Source organism: Mobula hypostoma, chromosome 20, assembly GCF_963921235.1.
Source record: "Mobula hypostoma chromosome 20, sMobHyp1.1, whole genome shotgun sequence".
Taxonomy (NCBI): Eukaryota; Metazoa; Chordata; class Chondrichthyes; order Myliobatiformes; family Myliobatidae; genus Mobula; species Mobula hypostoma.
Window position 1 is genome coordinate 60,216,405 of NC_086116.1, and position 25,550 is coordinate 60,241,954.

The following is a 25,550-nucleotide window of genomic DNA, read 5'->3' on the forward strand; positions in this document are numbered from 1 at the left end:
AGTTTGATTGGGTTGTGACAAATTGTAATCTAATTTCAAGTAAGATGGTGCTTTTCACAGTTAGTTCAAGTTCATCATAATTTTGTGTTTTACTGTTAGAGTTCTTTTTAGATTCAGAATGTATTTGTTCTTTAAGATCACACCTGAAGTTCTGAGCAAACCTTTTACCTTGGGTATTTTAGTAAGGTAGCTGTTCCTCATGTTACAAGGGTGAATTTATCTTGACTTCTGGTCAAGATGGTGGAGCTGAGTTGCGGTCTCTGTTGAGGTTGTAGCTCAGACTCCATTGTTTTTTAGGTTTAGGAAATGATTTTGGGGACAGAGAAGAGAGTTAGGAGTCAGGTTAGAGTTTCAGGACAGAGATCTGAGGGAGTTAAGAGATCAGACCAGAGTCTAGGCCTCCGCTCTGTGTTCCATGTTGGAAAGGTAGCGACATGGACATGCGACAAAAGACACCTTTGGAGAAAGACTAGTGGGGACAAGGGCTGGTGATCCCAAAAACCCTTCCTCCTCCCAGGATCCAAGGTCACTGCAAACAGGAGGTGCGAGGGTAGTGCCCCCCACCCATGTCAGGGAGTCCAGAGATCAAGGCTTGCAGTTTGGTGTCCTGGCATCAGTACAAAATTCGGCGAGGCCTAATGCCTGCAAATCCCCTGAAGGCAGCATGTCCATATGCAGGTTTGAAAATGATACCACTGCAGTGGGTTGTGTCTCAAATAAAGATCAGTTGGAGTACAGGAAGGAATTAGAGAGCCACCTTCACCACCCTATATAGTTGCAATGCCACTTTCTCTGAACTATGAACTTGTGCTCCCAGGCTCCTTCATTTTATGACACTCCCAGGACCTTGCTGTTTACTGGGAATGTTCTACATTGATCTGCCTTCTCAAAAAGCAACACCTTGCATTTACCTGAATTAAAGACCAGTTTAGCAGTCTTCCTGAAAGTATTTCAAATAAAAATCAAATTCTGGTTCATATTTGAAATGATTTGTATTTTAAGGTAGTTAGTAAATACCAAGCTGTTTTGGAAATGCTTTATGATTGTGAATTCACTGTATCCTGTTTGATGTTCAACACTGCCATTGCTGAGTGAATCCATTTAAGCACGTTCACTTTCACCACAGGCAAGTGCATCACTGAAGAGAAATCTGCTATTGTATTTACATTCTGAATGCAATCAAAGTAATATTGCAAAGATATGATATTTCTGAAGACAATACTTAAACATTAAGCCCTTTTTGCAGTCACGATAGTAATTCTTCCTGTCTGTTTGTGCATTTGATCTATGGGATCCTTGAGCTGACTAAATTTTTTGCTATTCAATTGATAATACAGTTGACATGTTTCCAAAATGTGCATTAATTTTGCTCTTCTAATTTTCCATTTTATTGACCAGTTGTGATTGTTTTGTTTGTCACCTACAAATACCATTGGGAATGGCTTGGCTAAATTGATGTTTTTTTAAATTTCTTTTCTCTGACCATTTAACATGAAGTCATGTACACAAGAGATTCTGAAGATACTGGCAACCCAGCATAATACACACAAAATGCTGAAGGAATTCAGCAGGCATTCTGGCAGCATCAATGGAGCGAATAAACAGGTGACATTTTGGGCAGTAGACCCTTCATCGTTACAATTGACCATTCACTAATCCAACTACCTGTAATCTGGTTCCTTTGATAATCCGGCACTGATTATGCTTAATGTGATCCTTCTGTAATTCGGCATTTTCACTAGTCCGGCACTCCTCAGATCCCAGTGGTGCCGGATTAGTGAAGGTCGACCTGTATTAATGAAGTTTTTTGGCCTAAAATGTCGGTTGTTCTTTTCCTCTCCGTAGACGCTACCTGACCTGTTGTGTTCCTCCAGTTTTTTGTATGTTATTATGAAGTATTGTTTTGCTGCACAGCCTTATACTTCCAGTATTAATATTTTGATCTTAAAAATCTAAAGTAGGAAAATCTATTTATTCCTTATGTGCCATGCAAAATACTGTTATTCTTCACAATAATTTTTGTAGTGCCTAGGTAATGAAGTTGTTGCACCCAGTTAGATGTCATTTGGAGTAAAACTGTGCAGTATGTATCTACCTCCTCTTTTCTCCAACTGAATATCTTCACCACCACAATCTAAATAAAGAACAATCTTCTGCTTTAATAAGCAGTGAACTTTCTCATCACAGGTATCATTACTAAATTACTTCAGCACTGTCAATTTGTACTGAAAATGCTAAAGGTTGCCATTGTTAGGAATCGTGTAATTAGCATATTCTGTGCTGAAATGTTCTATTGATGGGGAGCTTTAATTTGAGTTGGTTCTGAACTTGAAAGGGTGTGTTGTATTGAAAAATACTATGTCAAGTCAGGTTAAGTTTATTGTTATTTAGCTATGTACATGTATATACTGCCAAACAAGACAGCATTTTTCTGGACCAGTGTGTAAAGCACAGTAGTGCACATAACACATATTACACACAATATCTCAGGAAAGTAAGAACTAAATCTACAAATAAATTACACATAGATTAACAAAGAAAAATGCATAATTTGAATATTGTAGAGTACAGTACAAATTATCTGGTGACACTTAGAACATAATAGTTTACTGCATAATTTTAATAGTAAAGAATAAACATGGATAAAAATTGAGCTTTAACATTTGAAAATTTGTGATATTATGAATTAAAATTTTAAATACAAACTTTTGATTCAATAAGATCAATCTAATTTTTTAATAAATTTGACAATCAACTTGAACTCTTCTATCTTCAGTAGCGTCAATGGTAATCTTACTTTAACGAGCATACTTCTGTATGACAGTCTCGCAGCAGTTAACAAACATGAAAGCTACCTGTTGCTTTCAGAAGAATACATTTTTTTCAAAATGTAGTTTGACAAATTTATTGAAACAATAAAGCAGATGTAGAAACGTGAATAGTGTTGTACCTTGATATGGATATCGGGTAACATTCCAGGTGGAGCATTGTGAGCCGTACTGTGGTGGTATGTTATCTTAGCATATCTAAATAATGCATTTGAATAAGAAACTAATTTTTAACTACTTCCCCCCCCCACATGATACTACCTTTTCCACAGCAGTTAATTTATAATAATTTTAGTCAAAATTGTGGTATCAAACATTTGTGAATATTGCAGAACCTCGCATCAGCAACTAGAACTGTTCATTCTTAACTCCTGCCATTAGTTCTGTGTTGTAAATGAGTCTGTTTAATTAACTATTGATCCTTGCCAGATCTTCATATTCCTCATTTTGGTTGATCCTTTTATTGACCCTTGGAATTCTGTCATCTATTGGGTAAATGGAAGGAGTTGTCTGAATCTGACATCAGTCACCTTGAGAGTGCTTGTAGCATGTCAGTGAAGCATTTTCCTTTCCTTGGGCCTTTCGTTGATACTGTGACATTTTCAAGGTGATTTTTTTTCAGCTTCTTCATCTTTTGGGTAAGTGATTTGGTCAGATTGCATGATAAAAATATTCTTATTTTAACCAAGATACTGAAAAATTGTATCAGGTTTATTAAACTTCTTAGAGATGTAAAATATACCAACATTCCACACTGTACATTGCTGCAACTTTTAGTTTTCAATCATGGGTAGTAAACATATCTCCAAATTTTTAATGTAACTGCTTTATCACTGTTGTGATTTAAGTATTGTGGTGATCTGTCTCTGATGTAAGACATAAGCTTGCACAGGATGCTCTCAAACTTTCTGTGGTTTCAGAGAGAATTTTTGCAAAGTCCTTCCAAATCCAGTCTCTGTTATTCAATTTGAAAGCAGTTTACTGATGAAATTCAATACAATAATGAAAGGAAAGACGATGTTGGGGATACATTTAATGAGTGATGTTGAACTAGTTAGCAAGAGTAATCAAATACTAAACTCGATCTTAATGTTAAGGAATGACTGAGAAATGATCAAGAAACCAACCAGCCAGGATGTCGACTCTTGTGCTAATGACTATATTTGCTTCATCAGATCCATTCTGTCTCATAAGGAGGAACTCCATTAGTTTTTATCCCTTTCTCCTCCTTTAACATAAACATAAGACATTCTTCTGGGAATCTAGAGTAACACAGACAAAATGATTGAGGATCTCAGCAAGTCAGGCAGAATTGATGGAAAGGAATAAACATTTGACATTTCAGGCAGGATCTTTCATCAGAACTGGAAAGGAAAGAGGAAGAAGTCAGAATAAGAAGGTGGGGGAGGGGTAACATGAAAGGTTAACTTACTTTAGCAGTTGCTGGTCATTGATTGGCCCATTTGAAGAATGTAGTCGTTCTCTCCATTGGCTGGTTTTCGCACCATGGCTCTTGGTTTCCAGTTCTGGGCACCCCAGGGGTATAAGAATAGTACATGCGAGAGACTCTGTCTCTTTTACCAGGACTCTCTTCAATCTCTTCAAACTGAAGTCTTGACCAGTGCTGAAGAACCACTGGGAAAGAGTGCTGCAGATGGGGGGCCTGCATGCACATTTAGCGGAGTATGTTTATTGAATGTTCAGTTTTGTCGTTGTGTAACTTGAGGAGAATAAACATAAGTACCTGTTGAGTTAGAAGTGTTATTGAATATTTAGTGTTGTGGTTTTTGTAACTTAAGGTGGCCTGATGAGTACTTGTTTGACTTAGATGATTAGTTGAGTGTTTGTGTTTGTTTGAATATAAATGGTTAACATGTATACTCTCAATCATTGTCTTCTGTCCCACTTACCAAATCCACAAATCTGCTTCCTGTAACAGAGGGGAAGGAGTACAAACAAACATGATAGGAGAATGACAAATGAGAAAATCTGCAGGTGCTAGAAATCAGCCCTTTTGTGGGTGATAGGTGAAACCGGGTGGGTGGGGAGGGAGATGAATTAAGAAGCTGTAATGTGTGAAAAAGGCAAAAGGGTTGAAGAAGAGGGAATCTGCAGTTTTTTCTCTTGTCACACATGTCAATCAACTCCCCTTTGATCCTTGCAACACACATCAAAGTTGCTGGTGAACGCAGCAGGCCAAGCAGCATCTATAGGAAGAGGCGCAGTCGACGTTTCAGGCTGAGACCCTTCGTCAGGACTAACTGAAGGAAGAGTGAGTAAGGGATTTGAAAGCTGGAGGGGGAGGGGGAGATCCAAAATGATAGGAGAAGACAGGAGGGGGAGGGATAGAGCCGAGAGCTGGACAGGTGATAGGCAAAAGGGGATACGAGAGGATCATGGGACAGGAGGTCCGGGAAGAAAGACGGGGGTGGGGTGACCCAGAGGATGGGCAAGAGGTATATTCAGAGGGACAGAGGGAGAAAAAGGAGAGTGAGAGAAAGAATGTGTGCATAAAAAAGAGTAACAGATGGGGTACGAGGGGGAGGTGGGGCCTAGCGGAAGTTAGAGAAGTCAATGTTCATGCCATCAGGTTGGAGGCTACCCAGACGGAATATAAGGTGTTGTTCCTCCAACCTGAGTGTGGCTTCATCTTTACAGTAGAGGAGGCCGTGGATAGACATGTCAGAATGGGAATGGGATGTGGAATTAAAATGTGTGGCCACTGGGAGATCCTGCTTTCTCTGGCGGACAGAGCGTAGATGTTCAGCAAAGCGGTCTCCCAGTCTGCGTCAGGTCTCACCAATATATAAAAGGCCACATCGGGAGCACCAGACGCAGTATATCACCCCAGTCGACTCACAGGTGAAGTGATGCCTCACCTGGAAGGACTGTTTGGGGCCCTGAATGGTGGTAAGGGAGGAAGTGTAAGGGCATGTGTAGCACTTGTTCCGCTTACACGGGTAAGTGCCAGGAGGGAGATCAGTGGGGAGGGATGGGGGGGACGAATGGACAAGGGAGTTGTATGGGTAGCCTCCAACCTGATGGCATGAACATTGACTTCTCTAACTTCCGCTAGGCCCCACCTCCCCCTCATACCCCATCTGTTACTCTTTTTTATGCACACATTCTTTCTCTCACTCTCCTTTTTCTCCCTCTGTCCCTCTGAATATACCTCTTGCCCATCCTCTGGGTCACCCCCCCCCCGTCTTTCTTCCCGGACCTCCTGTCCCATGATCCTCTCGTATCCCCTTTTGCCTATCACCTGTCCAGCTCTCGGCTCCATCCCTCCCCCTCCTGTCTTCTCCTATCATTTTGCATCTCCCCCTCCCCCTCCAGCTTTCAAATCCCTTACTCACTCTTCCTTCAGTTAGTCCTGACGAAGGGTCTCGGCCTGAAACGTCGACTGCGCCTCTTCCTATAGATGCTGCTTGGCCTACTGCGTTCACCAGCAACTTTGATGTGTGTTGCTTGAATTTCCAGCATCTGCAGAATTCCTGTTGTTTCCCCTTTGATCCTTTGTATCTTTAATGCACAATAGGGATAATTTACAATTCCCAATTAATCTACTAAGATTTATTTTTGGATGTTAGGCCAAACCAAAGGAAACCCACACCATCACAGAAAGAGTGGGCAAACTCTACACAGAAAGCACCTGAAATCAGGTTTGAACCCTTGGAATAAGGTGGATTCTTATTTCTGATGTCCACCTGAAAGTTCAGTCCAGAGTCCAGTTGCGAAGCTAAATACCAGCATTGTCTATCACAATACTCAGCAACAATAGTGCCACGAGAAAATCTGCAGAGGCTGGAAATTCAAGCAACACACACAAAACGCTGGTAGAACGCAGCAGGCCAGGCAGCATCTATAGAAAGAAGTACAGTCGACGTTTCGGGCCGAGACCCTTTGTCAGGATGAAGGGTCTTGGCCTGAAATGTCAACTGTACTTTTTCCTATAGATGCTGCCTGGACAACAGTAGTGCCACATAAGGTTGCATGAACCCAATAAAACTTGGTCTTAAAAATGAACGGTAAGATTTTTTAGCTCAAAGAATTTGTTGTGGGAGTATATAAATTCCATGAAAAGAATCCATTTTTGATGCTGTTGATGTACGAAGAACACTGAATAAAATTGCTGATGCTTAGACATTTTGTTTTGAGAAGATACCAATAGTCTAAAGTCCAGCATGTTATGTACAAATCTACAAATTTGGAATGTGCTGATAAATGCATTTAGCAAGCCAAAGTTTTCTGAGCACAACTTGTGAGATGTTGACACAAAGCAGTTCCAGAACTTTTTATAGATATGCAAAATAGAGGGAAACTGCTCCCATTGATTGATGTTTTGAGGACTGCAGATATTTGTTTAAAACTTGAACAATAAATAAGAAAGAAATAAAAAGTTTTTTGTGTATGTGCAGACAGATGTTAGAATCTGAAATTTACTGACTAGTAAGGTAGAAGAAACAACCAAGTAATTGCTTTCCAGAGGAAATTAGATTGACATCTGAAACCATAGATACAGCGAAGGAATGAGACTGATGCCAGTATAGATTTATGTTGAGTGACAGCCATTGATATTATTTGGCTTCTCTGAAATAATGGAAGTCCATGAAGTATCCACAACTTTGAGACACTTCTGAAAGATTTTCTGCTCACAGTAGATAGAAAATGCACTCAATAGTCACTTTATTAGGTGCCTCCTGTATCTAATAAAGTGGCCACTGAGTTTATGTTCATGGTTTTCTACTGCTGTAACTCATCCACTTCAAGATTCTACATGTTATCCATTCAGACATCCTCTTCTGCACACCACTGTTGCAACACATGGTTATTTGAGTTACTGTCGCCTTCCTGTCAGCTTAAACCAGTCTGGTCATTCTCCCCTGACTTCTCTCACTAACTAACTGCTTTTGCCCACAGAACTGCCGCTCATTGGATTGTTTTTTGGTGTATCATACCCTTCTCTGTAAACTCTGGAGACTATTGTGAGTGAAAATCCTAGGAGATCAGCATTTTCTGAGATACTGAAACCACCCCATCTGGTACCATCGATGATCATTCCACGGTCAAAGTCACTTAGATCAGGGGTTCCCAACCTTTTTTGCATTGCGGACCGGTTTAATATTGACAATATTCTTGCGGACCGGCCGACCTGGAGGTGGGGTGGGGGGGGTAGGGTTACCAACGGACAAGAGTAGCAGTCAAATACCTTGTGTTTACCCCGAGAAAGACTACCCTGACCATGAAGCCTTGCATGGGTGCCTGTGTGTGCATGCATGTATGTGCTGATTTTTCTCTACAAATCGTTTTTGGCGATTCTGTTCGGGGGTGGGGGGGGGTGTTAATCACGACCGGAATATAGGTGATAAGTGGCTAATACACTCAATTTCATTTCTAAAAAGGTTTGTCTAACGAATTTAATGTTAAACACAGCGCATATTTTCCTCCCATGAATATAGTGATAATTCAATTATCAGGGGAGGACAGGGGAACTTGAAGTAAGTGTTGAACGAACTTTCAGTAGACGTGATAGAGGCAGGTTCGATATTATCATTTAAAGAAAAAGTATATGGACAGGAAAGGAATGGAGGGTTATGGGCTGCGTGCAGGTCGGTGGGACGAGGTGAGAGTAGCGTTCGGCGCAGACTAGAAGGGCCGAGATTGCCTGTTTCTGTGCTGTAATTGTAATATGGTTATATAAGTCACTTATAAGTCAATAACATCATAACATTTTAAGTAATGTTTGGATATTAAACACACAGCGCATATTTTCCTCGTATGAACATATAAAATCATTGCAACACACCAATATCGCTGAATCAGTGGGAGCCTTGGACTTGTTTTCCTGCAACAAGACAGTCCCATCGAGAGGTGATGGGAGACAGCGATACTCGAAGGAGGTTCTTATGTCCAGTCTATTCCACAATTTAGTTTTTGTTGCATTCATTGCAGAGATATGTTGGAAATGGAAGCAATGTTTTCAGTGCTTTCGTGGCTATCTCAGGATATTTAGCCTTGACTTTGATCCAGAATGTCGGCAGAGATGTTTTGTCAAACATACTTTTCAGCCCGCTGTCATTTGCAAGCTCAAGGAGTTGATCTCCTTCCACACTGACATGGATGACACGCGGGTAATGACCTCGCATGCATTCAAGCTCAACAGTGGCCGTGACAGGGAATGAGGAAAGTTGCAGCTGACTCATATCTCCAAATCATATCGTTTCCTCACAGCTCAGTAGCACATGCTTTGCGGCCCGGTGGTTGGGGACTGCTGACTTGGATCACATTTCTTCTCCATTCTGATATTTAGTCTGAACAATGACTGAACCTCTAGATCATGTCTGCATGCTTTTATACATTGAATTGCTGCCACATGATTGGCTGATTTCAATCTTTGCATTAACAAGTAGGTGTAAAGTGTACCTAATATAGTGGCTACTGAATGTATTACTTACTAACTAGATTATCTTTCATTCTGGTATTATAAATGTTGTGAATATCTGTGTGAGCTTCAGGATTCAAGTTAGATGAGTCTCCATAATAATTTCTAAATAACTCATGGTAATACTGTGTTAAATTTATAGGTCATGGTCAAAGATGTTTGTGACTTGATTCATACCAGCAAGGCAATGGAAACTAATTGCTAGGATTAACCCTTGTGAGCTTTGTATCAAAACAGTGAGAACTGTATTTCAACCACTGCATTTAAATTAAAGACAGTTACAAATCTGTCCAAAGGTGTGTGATGATAAATCTCAGATAATGGATTTCTGAAAGCTATGTGGGGTTTTTCACTTGTATCCATTGAAAATGACACATTTCAATCTGTTTGTTAATCAGGTAATGAAAAAAATGGCTTTATTGTTTATCATCAATTATTGCACAAATAAAACTAATGTATTGTTAATTTTTGGTCTCAGAAATTTGGGTGTTCTTTTAAAATCCCAATCCAGATCTATTTACTTTCCGTTGCTCACCTTAGTGCTTGGTAAACCTGTTATTTAGTGGGTTGATAGCACCCATGTTGAAAGGGATGAAAGAGAAAGTAAGTTGAGGCTTTACACAAACAGGAAGTCATTTGCAAACTTTTGTCATTTCTTCTATAACTTGATTTTTTTAAATCATTCCTTACCTTAAAATATTTAATGCATTTGTTATGTTCTTATAGTGGGAACTACCTGTCATGTATATAGTCTAATTTGATAACTTTAGTCTTACTAGATTCAAGATGTATGAAGGAATGAATGGTCATTCTGGAAACATTATTGTCAAGAATAATGAAATACTGATAATATACTGTTCTAGTTGGCCATGATCTCCTTTTTGCTACAAGGGACGAGAGGAAAGACATAAACTCCAGTATGAAATGTGTAATTAATTTTTAAACAATTGGAAGTATTTGTTCTATCTTGTGGTCTTGAATTAAGTGGTTCTTTGATACTCACATAGCCATTGATAATTGTTTCAGAGGTTGTGTTACTTTTACTCTACTAACCTTTTTTTCCTTGTTTTTCCTCTCTGCAGTTACTAATGAGGAGGTCAGAAAAGAAATTGCTAAAGAGTGGGCTCAAGAACAGGCAAGGCAAGATCTGAACTTGCAGAAGAGGTTTGTGCACTATATCTGGCTTCCTCCATGAATTCCACAAACATGGTATTGGATGTTTTTACTTCATTATGTACCCTTCACTTGTCAAATACAAAGCACCTCAAAAAACACATTTTAATAATTTTATTTTAACATGGATTCATTCATAAAATCGTACGACTGAGGAATTGGCCCTTTTGGCTCACTTCATCCATGCCAACACTGATGCTTACCCAACACTAATCTTGCTTCTCTTCATTAGGCCCATAATCTATTCAAGTACCTACCTAAGTGCCTTTAAAACATAATAATTGTATCTGCCGCCACCACCATTTGCTCTGGCATCTCATTCCAGACACTCATCGTCTTCTGCATGAGGTGAAAAAGAGTATTAAAAAGGTAAATTTTTATCCAATTCCTCCTTGGAACTACAGCCCTCCATTCCAGGCAATGTCCTCGTGAATTTATTCTATACCATCTCTGTTGAAAAAGAAAAAGATTGGTTAAGACAAATGTAGGTCCCCTACAGACAGAAACAGGTGAATTGATTATGGGGAGCAAGGACATGGCAGGCCAATTGAATAATTACTTTGGTTCTGTCTTCACTAAGGAGGACATAAATAATCTTCCGGAAATAGTAGGGGACAGAGGGTCCAGTGAGATGGAGGAACTGAGGGAAATACATGTTAGTAGGGAAGTGGTGTTAGGTAAATTGAAGGGATTAAAGGCAGATATATCCCCAGGGCCAGATGGTCTGCATTCCAGAGTGCTTAAGGAAGTAGCCCAAGAAATAGTGGATGCATTAGTGATAATTTTTCAAAACTCTTTAGATTCTGGACTAGTTCCTGAGGATTGGAGGGTGGCTAATGTAACCCCACTTTTTAAAAAAGGAGGGAGAGAGAAACCGGGGAATTATAGACTGGTTAGCCTAACATCGGTGGTGGGGAAACTGCTGGAGTCAGTTATCAAAGATGTGATAACAGCACATTTGGAAAGCGGTGAAATCATCAGACAAAGTCAGCATGGATTTGTGAAAGGAAAATCATGTCTGACGAATCTCATAGAATTTTTTGAGGATGTAACTAGTAGAGTGGATATTATCTGACATATATTATTAACAAATTATTATCTGAATGGTGGCTGATTAGGAAAAGGGGAGGTGCAACAAGACCTGGGTGTCATTATACACCAGTCATTGAAAGTGGGCATGCAGGTACAGCAGGCAGTGAAAAAGGCGAATGGTATGCTGGCATTTATAGCAAGAGGATTCGAGTACAGGAGCAGGGAGGTACTACTGCAGTTGTACAAGGTCTTGGTGAGACCACATCTGGAGTATTGTGTGCAGTTTTGGTCCCCTAATCTGAGGAAAGACATCCTTGCCATAGAGGGAGTACAAAGAAGATTCACCAGATTGATTCCTGGGATGGCAGGACTTTCATATGATGAAAGACTGGATGAACTAGGCTTATACTCGTTGGAATTTAGAAGATTGAGGGGGGATCTGATTGAAACGTATAAAATCCTAAAGGGATTGGACAGGCTAGATGCAGGAAGATTGTTCCCGATGTTGGGGAAGTCCAGAACGAGGGGTCACAGTTTGAGGATAAAGGGGAAGCCTTTTAGGACCGAGATTAGGAAAACCTTCTTCACACAGAGAGTGGTGAATCTGTGGAATTCTCTGCCACAGGAAACAGTTGAGGCCAGTTCATTGGCTATATTTAAGAGGGAGTTAGATATGGCCCTTGTGGCTCGGGGGATCAGAGGGTATGGAGGGAAGGCTGGTACAGGGTTCTGAGTTGGATGATCAGCTATGATCATACTGAATGGCGGTGCAGGCTCGAAGGGCCAAATGGCCTACTTCTGCACCTATTTTCTATGTTTCTATGTTGCCACATCTTTTCTGTAGTGTGTTGACTAGAACTGTACACAACACAACTGAGTGCAGTCTAACCAATGTTTTGTACATCTGTAAAACTCTCAGTGACTTGGCTGACCAAGGCAAATGTGCCAAATGTTCTTTTCGCTACCCTATTCACCTGCGTTGCCACTTGCAGCAAGCTAAGGTCTTTCTCAGTTCTCTTAAAGTCCGTGTCATTTATTCTGTGTACAACTGGTAAGGAGTATGCCAGTTTCGTCTTGCACCAGTGTTGATTTGGTGTGCCATATTAAGGTGGGGGGGGGTGAATACTTCTGCAATCAATTATTTTGTGTTTTATATTTGTAATTGATCACTTTGTACGGATCTGTTTTCTCTACAAAGTAGGAGCAGAAGTTTGCCATTTGACCTGTAGAGTCTGCTCCGCCATTCAATAAGATCATGGCTGATCTGGCCATGGACTCATCTCCACCTCCCTGCCTTTTCCCCATAACCCTTAATTCCCCTCCTATGCAAAAATCTATCCAAGAGTCTTTTTCTGTTGAACAGTGTTTAAAATGCCAAATTAAATCAACTGCAATTAAATGTTGTAAAACAGTAAAACCTGAAAACTTCTAAAGGAAGTGAATATTTTTTAAAGGTAGTGTAAAATTGGTATTTTTGGGGCGGGGAATACTGGTCACCTTATGAGTAAAAAGAAACAATTCAAGAGACAGCAGGGGAAAAATGTTCATGTAGCAATTATATTTAAATCTGCCATTAACCATGGCTGGGGCAATAACAAATAATTGACAAGACATTAAAGAGAAAAGGGGGAATACTGGTAAAGAAGCAGGTGAGTTTGATTTGCCAGTTGTGCAGAGAAAAATTAAGAGTGCAGTTACGGACTTGAGGAGCTCATCAGGGCCTTGGAGCACTGTGTGCAGTTTTGGTCTCCAAATTTGAGGAAGGACATTCTTGCTATTGAGGGAGTGCAGCGTAGGTTCACAAGGTTAATTCCCGGGATGGCGGGACTGTCATATGTCAAAAGATTGGAGCGACTGGGCTTGTATACTCTGGAATTTAGAAGGCTGAGAGGGGATCTTATTGAAACATATAAGATTATTAAGGGATTGGACATGCTAGAGGCAGGAAGTGTGTTCCCACTGATGGGTGAGTCCAGAACCAGAGGCCACAGTTTAAGAATTAAGGGTAGGCCATTTAGAACAGAGCTGAGGAAAAACTTTTTCACCCAGAGAGTGGTGGATGTATGGAATGCTCTGCCCCAGAAGGCTGTGGAGGCCAAGTCTCTGGATGCTTTCAAAAAAGGGATGGATAGAGCTCTTAAAGATAGCAGAATCAAAGGTTATGGGGATAAGGCAGGAACAGGATACTGATTGTGGATGATCAGCCATGATCACAGTGAATGGCGGTGTTGACTCGAAGGGCCGAATTGCGTACTCCTGCACCTATTGTCTATTGTCTATCAGTTTTGGCTTAGGTCGATAACTGCACAAATTCCAGATTTTCTGCGTGTAAAATCTTCGCAAAATTTAGCTTTCACCAAGCTATCCAAAATAGGCAGATGGAGCTTCTGCTTAAAAGTTTTTTTTCGTAGATTTCTTTGGTGTACCATTCTTTGTACTTGGAACTCATGCCATGCTGAGAGAGGCAAGTTTGCTTCGCGACTGAGCAAAACTGTCTCTGGAACCAACTTCAAGTGCAGTTGCCACTGAGAAATAAACAAGTTGGTAACAGGAGGAGGAAGTAATGGGCAGTTTCTAGTGATTTATTTTCTTTGCTCAATTTAGAATTTGTGCACCTCCATGTAATCATGCCTATTATCAAAAGGTGGTTTTTTTTTTCCAAATGTTAACCATTGCTTGGAGCCATATTTCAATAAATAACATCATCTTATGTCTGTTTAAATTTGGGAAAAAGAACTACAGATTTCTTTGGTAAGCAGCTATAAATTCAAACTCAATATTACTGACAGAATAAAAAAGTGATTTAATTTAAAATAGGCATTGCAAATTAAGGCAGACTGCAACCATTATATAAAGGTATTTTTATATTGAAATTGTCTGAATAAACTGAAAAGGTAGCAATATATTTATTGAAGCAATATCAGGAATCTGTGACTATCCTATTTGTGAGTACTATGAAAATAGCAGTATAGAGAATAGATACTTGGGAATAGAATTTTTCATTGTTGTATGGTTGAAAGCTTGCTGGTAAAGCAATTATTAATTTTACTGTATTGGACAGTTAAATGACAAATATTTATCATTATTTATCTTTATTAAAAAAAAAGAAGGGTTAATTATTTGGGAAGTTTTTAATTGTTTTTCTTCTCCCCCCCCCCACCCCCACCTGCCACCTGTGTGCTAGTTTTCAGCCTCAAATCACTGACGTAATAACATAATAATAGGAAATGAGGCAGTATACGCGGAACGAGAAACCAAGTTAAGATTTAGAGTCAAAATTCCTTCATTGGAAGTGCTGAATTTTCAACAGATCTGAAAGATGACCTGAAATGTTAACTCTGATTTTGAAGATACTGCCTTGCCTACTGAGTGATTCCAGCAACTTCAGTTTTACAGTATTTGTGACATTTTGATTTGTAGAGCTTGTCCGTACTTTATACTTTATTGTTGCCAAACAATTGGTACTAGGACGTACAATCATCACAGTGATATTTGATTCTGCGCTTCACACTCCCTGGAATACAAATATTAAATATTAAAGATATTAAAAATAGTTAAAATTAGTAAATATTAAAAATTTAAATTATAAATCATAAATAGAAAATAGAAAAATTGGAAGTAAGGTAGTGCAAAAAAAACCGAGAGGGAGGTCCAGATATTTGGAGGATATGGCCCAGATCTGGATCAGGATCCGTTCAGCAGTCTTATCACAGTTGGAAAGAAGCTGTTTCCAAATCTGGCCATACAAGTCTTCAAACTCCTGAACCTTCTCCCAGAGGGAAGAGGGACAAAAAGTGTGTTGGCTGGGTGGGTCGTGTCCTTGATTATCCTGGCAGCACTGCTCCGACAGCGTGCGGTGTAAAGTGAGTCCACGGACGAAAGATTGGTTTGTGTGATGTGCTGCGCAGTGTTCACGATCTTTTGCAGCTTCTTTCGGTCTTGGACAGGACAACTTCCATACCTGGTTGTGATGCACCCTAGAAGAATGCTTTCTACGGTGCATCTATAACAATTAGTGAGGGTTTTAGGGGACAAGCCAAATTTCTTTAGTTTTCTCAGGAAGTAAAGGCACTGGTGGGCCTTCTTGGCAATGAACTCTGCTTGGTTGGACCAAGTCAGGTCATTTGTGATACTGACCCTGTTACGTACCCCGTAACTGGGTTGCCAAACCAGCAGAAATGGATCACTCAGTTGGAGTCTGGATTACTAGAACTAAGAAAGTTTTATTAAAGAAACAAGCAACACAGTAATCGAAAGGATAATAAATGCAACAGTTCAGCGATGATAAACACACATGTGCACAGAATTAAGATAACAGCATCAATCAAGCTCTATCGTTGTCTAGGGGTAAATGACCAAATTTCAAAGTGACTCAAAGTTCAGTCCAGTTTAGTAGTTCAGTTCGCAGTAATTGTTGCCATGGCGATGGACAACGTGGGGGGAGAGAGAGAGAGAGGGAACAGGAACAACTGATCATTCAGCACGGCTTCACTCACAGACCGGCGAGATGGCTCACAAGCAGCTTTTTGGGCGGGTCCTTGGTGATGTCACCTGAGGTCACCGACTGTGACCCCTCCTCCAGATGCGGTCGATCCTCTGCAGTGAACCCGGCACCCAGGCAAGGGCGGACGCACACCGGGTTCCCGCTGATCGTACCTTTCCACCCTGGCCGTTGTCTGGTACTTCCCACTGACTCGTGAGAAGCGTACCGCTTCCAGGGTCTCATTACCTCGGGTGGCGTGTGTCCTGCCTTAGCGAACCGGTCCCTTTTTATCCCCCTGCTGGGGTATCGCCTGTCCATCACTTCAAACAGTTCAAGGTTCAAAGGGGGGAGCCGCTCCAGACAGCTCTCTCTCCCACATCCCTTCATTACACATCTCCAGACGCTGCTCCATTGTTCCTTATCTCTCCTTCCCCTGAGGGCAGGTGGCAGACCACTTGCTGATGTCACTGATGCTAACCCAGGCCAGCAAACATCTTAATTTTATGTGTATTCTCGTCACAACCCCAAGAAACTTAAAGCTTTTGACCTGTTCCACTTGCGCACCACTGATGTAAATTGGATCGTGTGGTCCGCTACTCCTTCTGAAGTCAACAACCAATTCTTTTGTCTTGCTGACGTTGAGGGATAGGTTATTGTCTTCGCACCATGCCACCAGGTTCTTAATTTCCTCTCTATATTCAAACTCATCATTACCTGAGATTTGGCCTACAATTGTGGTGTCATCAGCAAACTTATATATTGAGTTTGATGGAAACTTGGCTACACAATCATGGGTGTACAGTGAGTACAGCAGGGGGCTGAGTACACAGCCTTGTGGGACACTGGTGCTCAGAGTGATTGTAGAGGAGAACTTGTCCCCTATTTTTACAGCCTGGGTCCTCTCTGTGAGGAAGTTGAAAATCCAGCTGCAGATCTGAGTGCTAAGGCCCAGGTTCCAGAGCTTAGGAATCAGTTTATTTGGAACGATGGTATTAAAGGCAGAGCTGTAGTCAATGAAAAGGAGCCTTACGTATACGTCTTTATTCTCCAGGTGTTCTAAGGAGGAATGTAGGGCCAGAGAGATGGCATCTGCTGTTGACCTGTTGCTCCGGTAGGCGAATTGCAAAGCGTCGAGGTTGACCGGTAGGCTGTGGTTGATGTGTGCCAAAACCAATCTCTCGAAGCACTTCATAGCAATTGATGTCAGAGCCACAGGTCGATAGTCATTCAGGCATGCCACCTTGCTGTTCTTCGGCACTGGGATTATCGTTGCCTTCTTAAAACACAAGGGGATCTTAGACTGAAGCAAGGCAAGGAGCAGTTGAAGATGTCAACAAACACTCTAGCTGGCTCGCTTGCACAGGCCCGGAGAACCCGTCCTGGAACGCCATCTGGGCCCGTCGCCTTGGATTTATCTTCAGGAATGCCCTTCTAACATCCTCCTCGGTGACGATGAATCTCGATGCCACCAGGTCCGGTTCATCCGGAGGGAGCGGGACGCTCCTCTTCTGTTCGAATCTTGCGTAGAATACGTTAAGTTCATCAGGAAGAGAAGCACCACAGTTATTGATATTCCCAGCCTTTTCTTTGCGCCCAGTGATCTCATTTAGACCCTGCCATAGTCTACTGGCATCCCTTTGGTTAGCCTGGGCTTCCAACTTGGCTTGATACTGCATCTTGGCGCCCTTAATGGCTTTCTGGAGTTTACGCCTGGATTCTGTGTAGCGACTGGTATCCCCGGACCTAAAAGCTGCAGCTCTAGCCTTTAAAAGGGACTTGACCTCATAATTCATCCAAGGTTTCCGGTTAGGGAATACCCGGATCGTCTTGCGAGACACACAGTCCTCCGTGCATTTCCAAATAAAGTCCGTGACAGCTGAGGCATACTCATCGAGGTTAACTGCCGAGTCCTTGAATACTAACCAGTCCACCGATTCAAAGCAGTCACGGAGGACCTCATCCGTTTCCTCCGTCCAATGCAACACTACTTTTGACACCGTGACCTGTATTTATCCATACCCAATACTCTTTTCCCTCTGCCACTCCAATGGCCACTGCCTTTCTCTGTCCATTCTGTACGACCATAAAAAAAAATCCTCTTCATCGTAATAGATTGGTCTTATTCATTTTATCATCGCCTTTCTCACACTAAAATACCTCCTGTTTGGAGTATTTTGGTTTATCTCTGCATTGTGTCCTTGACGACATAACAGAACTCATTATATCAAAGTGTGCTTTTATAATATTGGTGAATGGGGATTAATCCTTTCAGAGTTCAAAATGTTGGTAACTGGAGGTGAGTTCCAAGCTGTAACATAAATGTATTGATTTTTGTATCATTTTTCAAAATAACAAGTTTTGAGTGTCATACAAAATTTCGATCATTAGAGGGGAGGTCACATTTCCTGTGTGTAAATCCACGTAAGTTACTGTACCTGTTCTTGTCCAAGCTATCACAGTACTTCAACAGATGCAACTCTGTATCCAAGTACTTGTCTAATGTTACGCACAAAGAAATGGACCTTTCAAAATATAACAAGAAGGCACCCTTGATTCAGACAGCAATGTAAAGTTGTAGTCTGGGTTTTCTCTTGACAATCATGGACAATCCTCATTAGTTCTGGCAATTTTAACACCTTAAGAACTATGCGTCACAGTTATTGTGTATCTGCTTATCTTTTATCAGTTGTATGTAGCCAAACCTTAATTATACATTCAGGTTCTGTACTTGAGGCCAATGATAAGTCTCAGAATCAAGATCTTTGACTTTATACAACAAAGCTTTGATAATCCAACAGAACACAATGTTATTCCACTTTTTATAACATGATAATATTTTCAATTAACCTATTGAGTTTAACGGGAGATGGAAGCACAACATTCCAAAGTACAGCTTTGGCTGCAAATCTATCAACGTTCTTGATTTCTTGTGATTTGGTCCCCTGATCTCTGGCCACACACCTTGCTTATAATTCAAAGCCCTGGCTCATTTCCTGAACTGATCAGTAAGCCAAACGCTGTCCTTTCAGGATTTCTAAACAATTGGACACCAGATTATTAAAGATTTACTGCACCTGAGCTCATGATAGAGATGGACATTGGTGAGCAGCATGCCTCTGCTTAAAGAATAGAATTTATCTTGCTGCTCTCTTTCATATTTGTATGTTCATACAATTGTATAAAGTAGAATAGTTGACACATGATTTTAAAATCTCATTTGATGGAATGCAACGTTTTATTTATGTGAAGCACTTGGAATTGTGGAATTCCATCTTCATTATGTACCACTTGTGCATCCCATGCCCCTCCCATCCACTGAAAATGAAAGGTGACGATGACACTTGTATCACAGGGTTCTTTTCTATTCACTTGCTTGAAAAGTAACTTGTATACCACAATTCCAGATTTAGCACCATGTCATTATAGTTATTGCATGTTTCTCGATTTAATTCAGGCTTGTACAGTAATTGAGTTGAGCATGAATTTCCTCTGTACAGTGGGGAGTTATCTTGAGGTAATGATGTTTTGAGGTTGCAGAAGATTAAGTATCAATGACCATTTTTTAGTAAAATGAAATTGTCATTAAGAATTCAGAGGGATCTCTTGACTTCTGTAGTCATATCAAAATAAAATTTTACAGAATAAAATTGGAAGTATGAAAATTAAAATAAATTGTGTAATCTGCAGTAGAAATGTAGTTATTTAACAGTTGGCAACAGTTGTTCTGTGTGTCATCTCTCCACAGAACAGTGAATTGAAATGATTTTATTTCTTTCATCCTTCGCATTCATGAGGAGTAAAAATCTTTACATTATGTCTCTGAATGTGCAATGTGCAAATCATAGTAATTTGTAATACATAGTATGTACAGTAAGATATACAACAGAACAGTCAATATAGCTTAGAAATACAATTGTGTCAACATGAATTAATCAATCTTTTGCCCTGGGGGAAGAAGCTGTTCTGGAGCCTGATGGTCCTGGCTTTAATGCTGCGGTATCATTTCCCTGATGGTAGCAGGTGTAGCAGTTTGTGGTTGGGGTGACTTGGATCCCCAATGATCCTTAGGGCCCTTTTTATCCACCTGTCACTGTAAATGTCCTGAATAGTGGAAAGGTCACATCCACAGATGCGCCCAGAACATTGTTCCAGAAGTGTTGTAGAACATCCAGGTGGCCTTTTGCAAACTTAAATGTGCAGCAACGTTTTTTTGGAGAGAAGTGATTGTTTCCTCCGTGGTGTCCTTCCATGAGCACCATTCTTGAGTATTGTTTTTCTTATAATGGACACATGAACAAAGACTTTAACAAGTTCTAGAGATTTCTGCAGGTCTTTTGCTGTTACCCTTGGGTTCTTTCTCATCTTCAGCATTGCACATTGTGCTCTTAGTGTGATCTTTGCGGGACGCCCACTCCTAGGGAGAGTAGCAACAATACTGAATTTCCTCTATTTGATGGGGCAATTTCTCTTACTGTGGACGGGTGAACACTCAGGTCTTTAGAAATGCTTTTGTAGCCCTTTCCAGCTTCGTGTATCTCTACAATTCTTCAGAATCAGATTTATTATCACCGGCATGTGTTGTGAAATTTGTGAACTTTGCAGCAGCAGTTCAATGCAACACATAATATGGAAGAAAAAAATAAATAAGTAAATCAGTTACAGTATATGTATATTGGAGATTAAAAATCATGCAAAAACAGAAATAATATACAGTAGGCCCTCCTTATCCGCGGGGGATTGGTTCCAGGACCCCTGCAGATACCAAAAAACTCGGATGCTCAAGTCCCTTATTTAACCTGTCTCAGTGCAATGGACTTTAGGGCCCGGCAGAGCTCTGAATCCGCAGTGTTTCTGTTCATGAAAATAATCATGATCATGATTGAAAATAAAGTGATTGGGAAGAGGTGGAACGCCATCGGTCATTGGAAAAGCGTTAGGCTACAGTCGGTCAACGATCGAACAATTTTAAAGGATAAAGTGAGAAAGCCCCTGCCCCGATGAAAACTACAGTTATTACTAAGCAACACAGTGGTTTAATTATTGAAATACATACGTTTCTTAAGTGTTTTATATGCATAGAACGGTAAAATATATACTATATACTAAGACAAACGTTTGACTAACTGACGCTAAATAATACCGGATATACCTGTTCCGACTTACTTAGTGAGAGAACTTCCGGGTTTTTTCAATCCTAATCCGCAGTAACCAACGCACATCCTCCCGTATACTTTAAATCATCTCTAGATTACTTATAATACCTAATACAATGTAAATGCTATATTAGTAGTTGTTATACTGCATTGTTTAGGGAATAATGACAAGAAAAAAAAGTCTGTACATGCTCAAACAACAAGTGCTGTAGAGAAAACTTCCAGGTTTTCCCAATCCGCAGGTGGTTGAATCCGCGCATACAGAACCTGCGGATAAGGGGGGCCAACTGTATATTGAAAAGGTGAGGTAGTGTTGAAGGGTTCAATGTCCATTCAGAAATCGGATGGCAGAGGGGAAGAAGCTGTTCCTGAATCACTGAGTGTGTGCCTTCAGGCTTCGTAACCTCCTATTTGATGGTAGCAATGAGAAAAGAGCACGCCTTGGGTGCTGCGTGTCCTTAATAATGGACTCTGCCTTTCTGGGACACCGCTCCGTGAAGATGTCCTGAGTACTTTGTAGGCTAGTACCCAAGATGGAGCCGACTAAACTTGCAACCCTCTGCAGCTTCTTTCGATCCTGTGCAGTAGCCCCAACGCACCCCCCATAGTAGACAGTGATGCAGCCTGTCAGAATGCTCTCCACGGTACATCTATAGAAGTTTTTGAGTGTTTTTGTTGACATACCAAATCACTTTAAACTCCTGATGAAGTACAGTCACTGTCTTGCCTTCTTCATAGCTGCATCGATACATTGGGACCAAGTTAGGTGAGACTCAGGAACTTGTAACTACTCACTCTCTCCACTTCTAATCCCTCTGAGGATTGTTATGTGTTGCCCTTCGTCTTGCCCTTCCTGAAGTCCACAATCAGCTCTTTCTTCTTACCGATGTTGAGTGCAAGGTTGTTGCTGCGACATCACTCCACTAATTGGTATATCTCGCTTCTGTACGCTCTCTCATCACCATCTGAGGTTCTATCATCAGTAAATTTATAGGCTTTCTATGGTCCTCTGAAAGCTGATTTGTATATTGTAATACATGTAATTTTTTCTCATAAATAAATGAACAAGTATATGTTTTGTTGTGTTATTTATTTAATTTGGTTCTCTTTTTCTCGGTTTAGGACTTGCATGAAGATCTGATCACATTTTAGGTCATATTTATGCTGTAATAGAGAACATTTTGCAGGGTTCACCAACTTTCTAGCTCCACTGTAGCAGGCATATCATCTTCAACGCCTGTCAGTCCTTTTTGCAAAAATCTGTCTGTTGCTCAATGTGCACTATTCCCTTTCTGAGAACTACACATCATCAGTCTTCTATACCGTACTTACAGACAGTTTGAGCACATCCATGCAGAATAAGACAACATTTGTTTGTTGATGAACACCTTGTTGGCTGATAAAGGATCCAACTTTGCTGCAACTTCTTTCATGATTGAAGAGCCTGTTGCTTGGATTTAAAACATCTTGGGGCTTACCTCCATGGTTCTCTGAATGTGACAACACAGTTATCAAAATCAAGTTTATTATCACTGGCATAAACTCAGTGGCCACTTTATTAAGTATCTTCTGTACCTAATAAAGTGATCACTAAGTGTATGTTTGTGGTCATCTGTTGCAGTATCCCTTCCACTTTAAGGTTCAATGTGTTATGCATTCAGAAGGCGCTGCATATGCAGGTCCCTTAGTATTATTAAGGATCCCACCCAACTATCCAGCATCCTCTTTGACTTCTACCATCAGGCAGGAGATAACGATACATAAAAACAAGAACAGTCAGTTTCTTCCCCCAGGCTATTAAGCTTCTGAATTCATGAAGATTCAAAGTGTAACTGATTAATCTTTTCTATACCTCACAATATTTAATATTAATGCACTTTAGTTTGTTATTTATTGATTCATCTGTATATTTTATCCTTACCTTCATAAGTTATCATGTGTTATGTGCTTTACACCCTGGTTCAAAGAAACATTGTCTCATTTATATATATGTTATATACATATATGTAGTTAAATGACACTAAACTTTGCTTGACTTGACATGACTGGTCGATTAGATATTTATATTAACAAGCAGGTGTACAGGTACCACTGAGTATATGTCATGAAATTTGTAGGTGGGATGATGAAGGTTATGGCATGCTTACCTGCATAGGTCAGGCCATAGAATATAAAAATTTGGATACAAGTTGCAGTTTTACAAAACACTAGTTAGACTACACTTGGTGTATTGTTTGCTGAACTATTTGTATCTGTGTAATGTCGGATATCATAGCAGAAGATCTTATCATTGATCTGCAAGTTGGACAGCCTATGATTTCTCGGTTTCAAAGAATTTATTTTCATGTCTGTGTGAAATAATCTGCCTTTGCTCTTCCCTTGATCCAGCTTCAATTTACTTCAGACTTCTTTCTTTGCCAACCTTTAATCCTCTTTGCTCTTGTTACTGTAGTTCACTTCTCATTCATTCATGCACATCTTTCTTGACCTGTTTTGATTGTGGATTATTAACAGTAGATTTCAAAAGCTTGAATCTTTGTTCAAATGCGGAAAAGTATTTTTAAACAGTTTAATATTATCTTCATGCTTTAAGCAGATTCTGAAAAGATTTGAATTTTAACAGGCAGGTGTAGATTTTCTACTGAACTGGCACATGAGTACAAATCAAACTTTTCCACCTGATTCATTTTCCTAACTTGCATTGGTTAAAGCTTTTAAAACTTAACCCCCAAAAGTACAGCTATCATTACTCTAAGTACTATCAAAATAAGGATCTTTGAATGCAATATTTACAATACTGATGTCTCTCTGAGTGTATTTGATTGTTCATGTTTACCAGCGCCCTTCTTAGCATTTAAAGATACGTAATAAATGGTCCAGCGGACTTTTATAGCAGGCTCATTTTAATTGTGTGATTTTTAAAGTTTACGTTTGTGCATTCAAACATAATCAAGCATTAAAATATTATTTATTATTCACATCAAGGATGTTAATCTGGAAATACATGAGGTTGAGAGAGTTTTGTTTTTAGTTTTCTGACATTGGTTTTGCAGATTTTTTATATGTAGGGAACTTTTTTGAACTTTATTAGGAATTATTCCTTCACGAAAGTGACAGAGCCTATTATTTCAAGGTAAATTCTGAGGCTTATTAGAATGGAGTATCAGGAGAGCCCCATTTATTACAGTAACTTGACAACTACCTTCCAAGGCCTAGTCAAATTGATTTTAACAGTTTACCTTTTGTTATTTCTGATTAGTTGCAATTGTGGAAGCATCATCTTTTAATCCCATGACAATTGTCTCATTCACTAAGTCAAGGCAACAAAGTGTTGCATTTGAGAGAAGAGTGAATCTATAGATCCCAATATCAACAGGATCAAGGAGATGCAGCATTGAGGAGACTTTGCTCCAAGTGATGAACTACCCAATTAACTGATGCAAGCCACATGCTGGAAGGGATTCAATGTTCTAGGGACTTGGTACTCTGCGAATATGTCAATAAATGATTTTATGTAATAGATAGCATTCATCTTTGTAGTGAAGAGACAACTGGAAATAGCAGCAGATGGTGCTATGCCCCATGAACTTAAAGATGAGCTCTATGCCTGGTTGTTGTTGTGTAACTATGACTGCATTGAGTTCTGCTGAGGAGTTTTCTCTGGCCCAGCAGAGCAACACACACATCGAAAGTGCAACATGCAGCTGTAGAAAACGTGCCACAGAACTTGCTTGTGGTTGAATGGAATTCTGCATTTACATAACAGGGAAGCAAAGCAGTCACTTGGGAAAGCACTAAAAGCTCGCTTTCAACATTGGCTTGTGATAATTATTCAAATAGCCACAAGGTCTATAGTGTTATTCCTAAACATGTAAAAGAGCACTTCAGGTTCAGCAGTAAAAGTGTAGACTGCAGAAACATATTTTAGAAGAATATATAAAATATAGGTTTTCACCCTAGGATCTTAAGTATTAACAGTTTATGGGGTGATTCTATAGTCTTTTTATTCATTTCCAACAATATTTTTGTAATCATTTTTCTTTATTTGTTGACTTAAGGCAGCTTTCTTCTTTTGAGTGTGAATACTGTCTTACACAAACCCTTATTCTTGGAGAATACAGGAATAAAGTCTTTATGTGACATGATTCAGCTCTTTCTTCAACATGTGTCTGGTAGTGTATCAGCAATTACAGGCAGCTCTGACACTGGTTTGTATCTAAATTCAGGAACTCCCAACTAAAAAGGTGTGTAAGTGTACCTCTGCAAAGGGACTGCAGCAGATAAAATATGTGGTTTAGCACCACCACCTTAAGGGCAATTAGGGATGGGCAAAAAAGTGCTGGTATTGGTGTAGACTCCCGGGTTCTGAAAATTAATTCTATATATATATATATATATATAAAGAGAATTTAATGGACTGCCACCACACCACAGTGCTT

General features: G+C 40.1%; 1 protein-coding gene across 2 annotated transcripts in view; it reads left to right on the plus strand.

The window, feature by feature from the left end:
- Positions 1-25,550, plus strand: part of chchd3a (coiled-coil-helix-coiled-coil-helix domain containing 3a) — a 325,052-nt gene that overhangs the window by 81,822 nt on the left and 217,680 nt on the right. For both annotated transcript variants that reach the window (XM_063073043.1, XM_063073044.1), the window contains exon 3: positions 10,353-10,434. In XM_063073043.1, the coding sequence (XP_062929113.1) occupies positions 10,353-10,434 (82 nt within the window). The remainder of the gene's footprint in view (positions 1-10,352; positions 10,435-25,550) is intronic.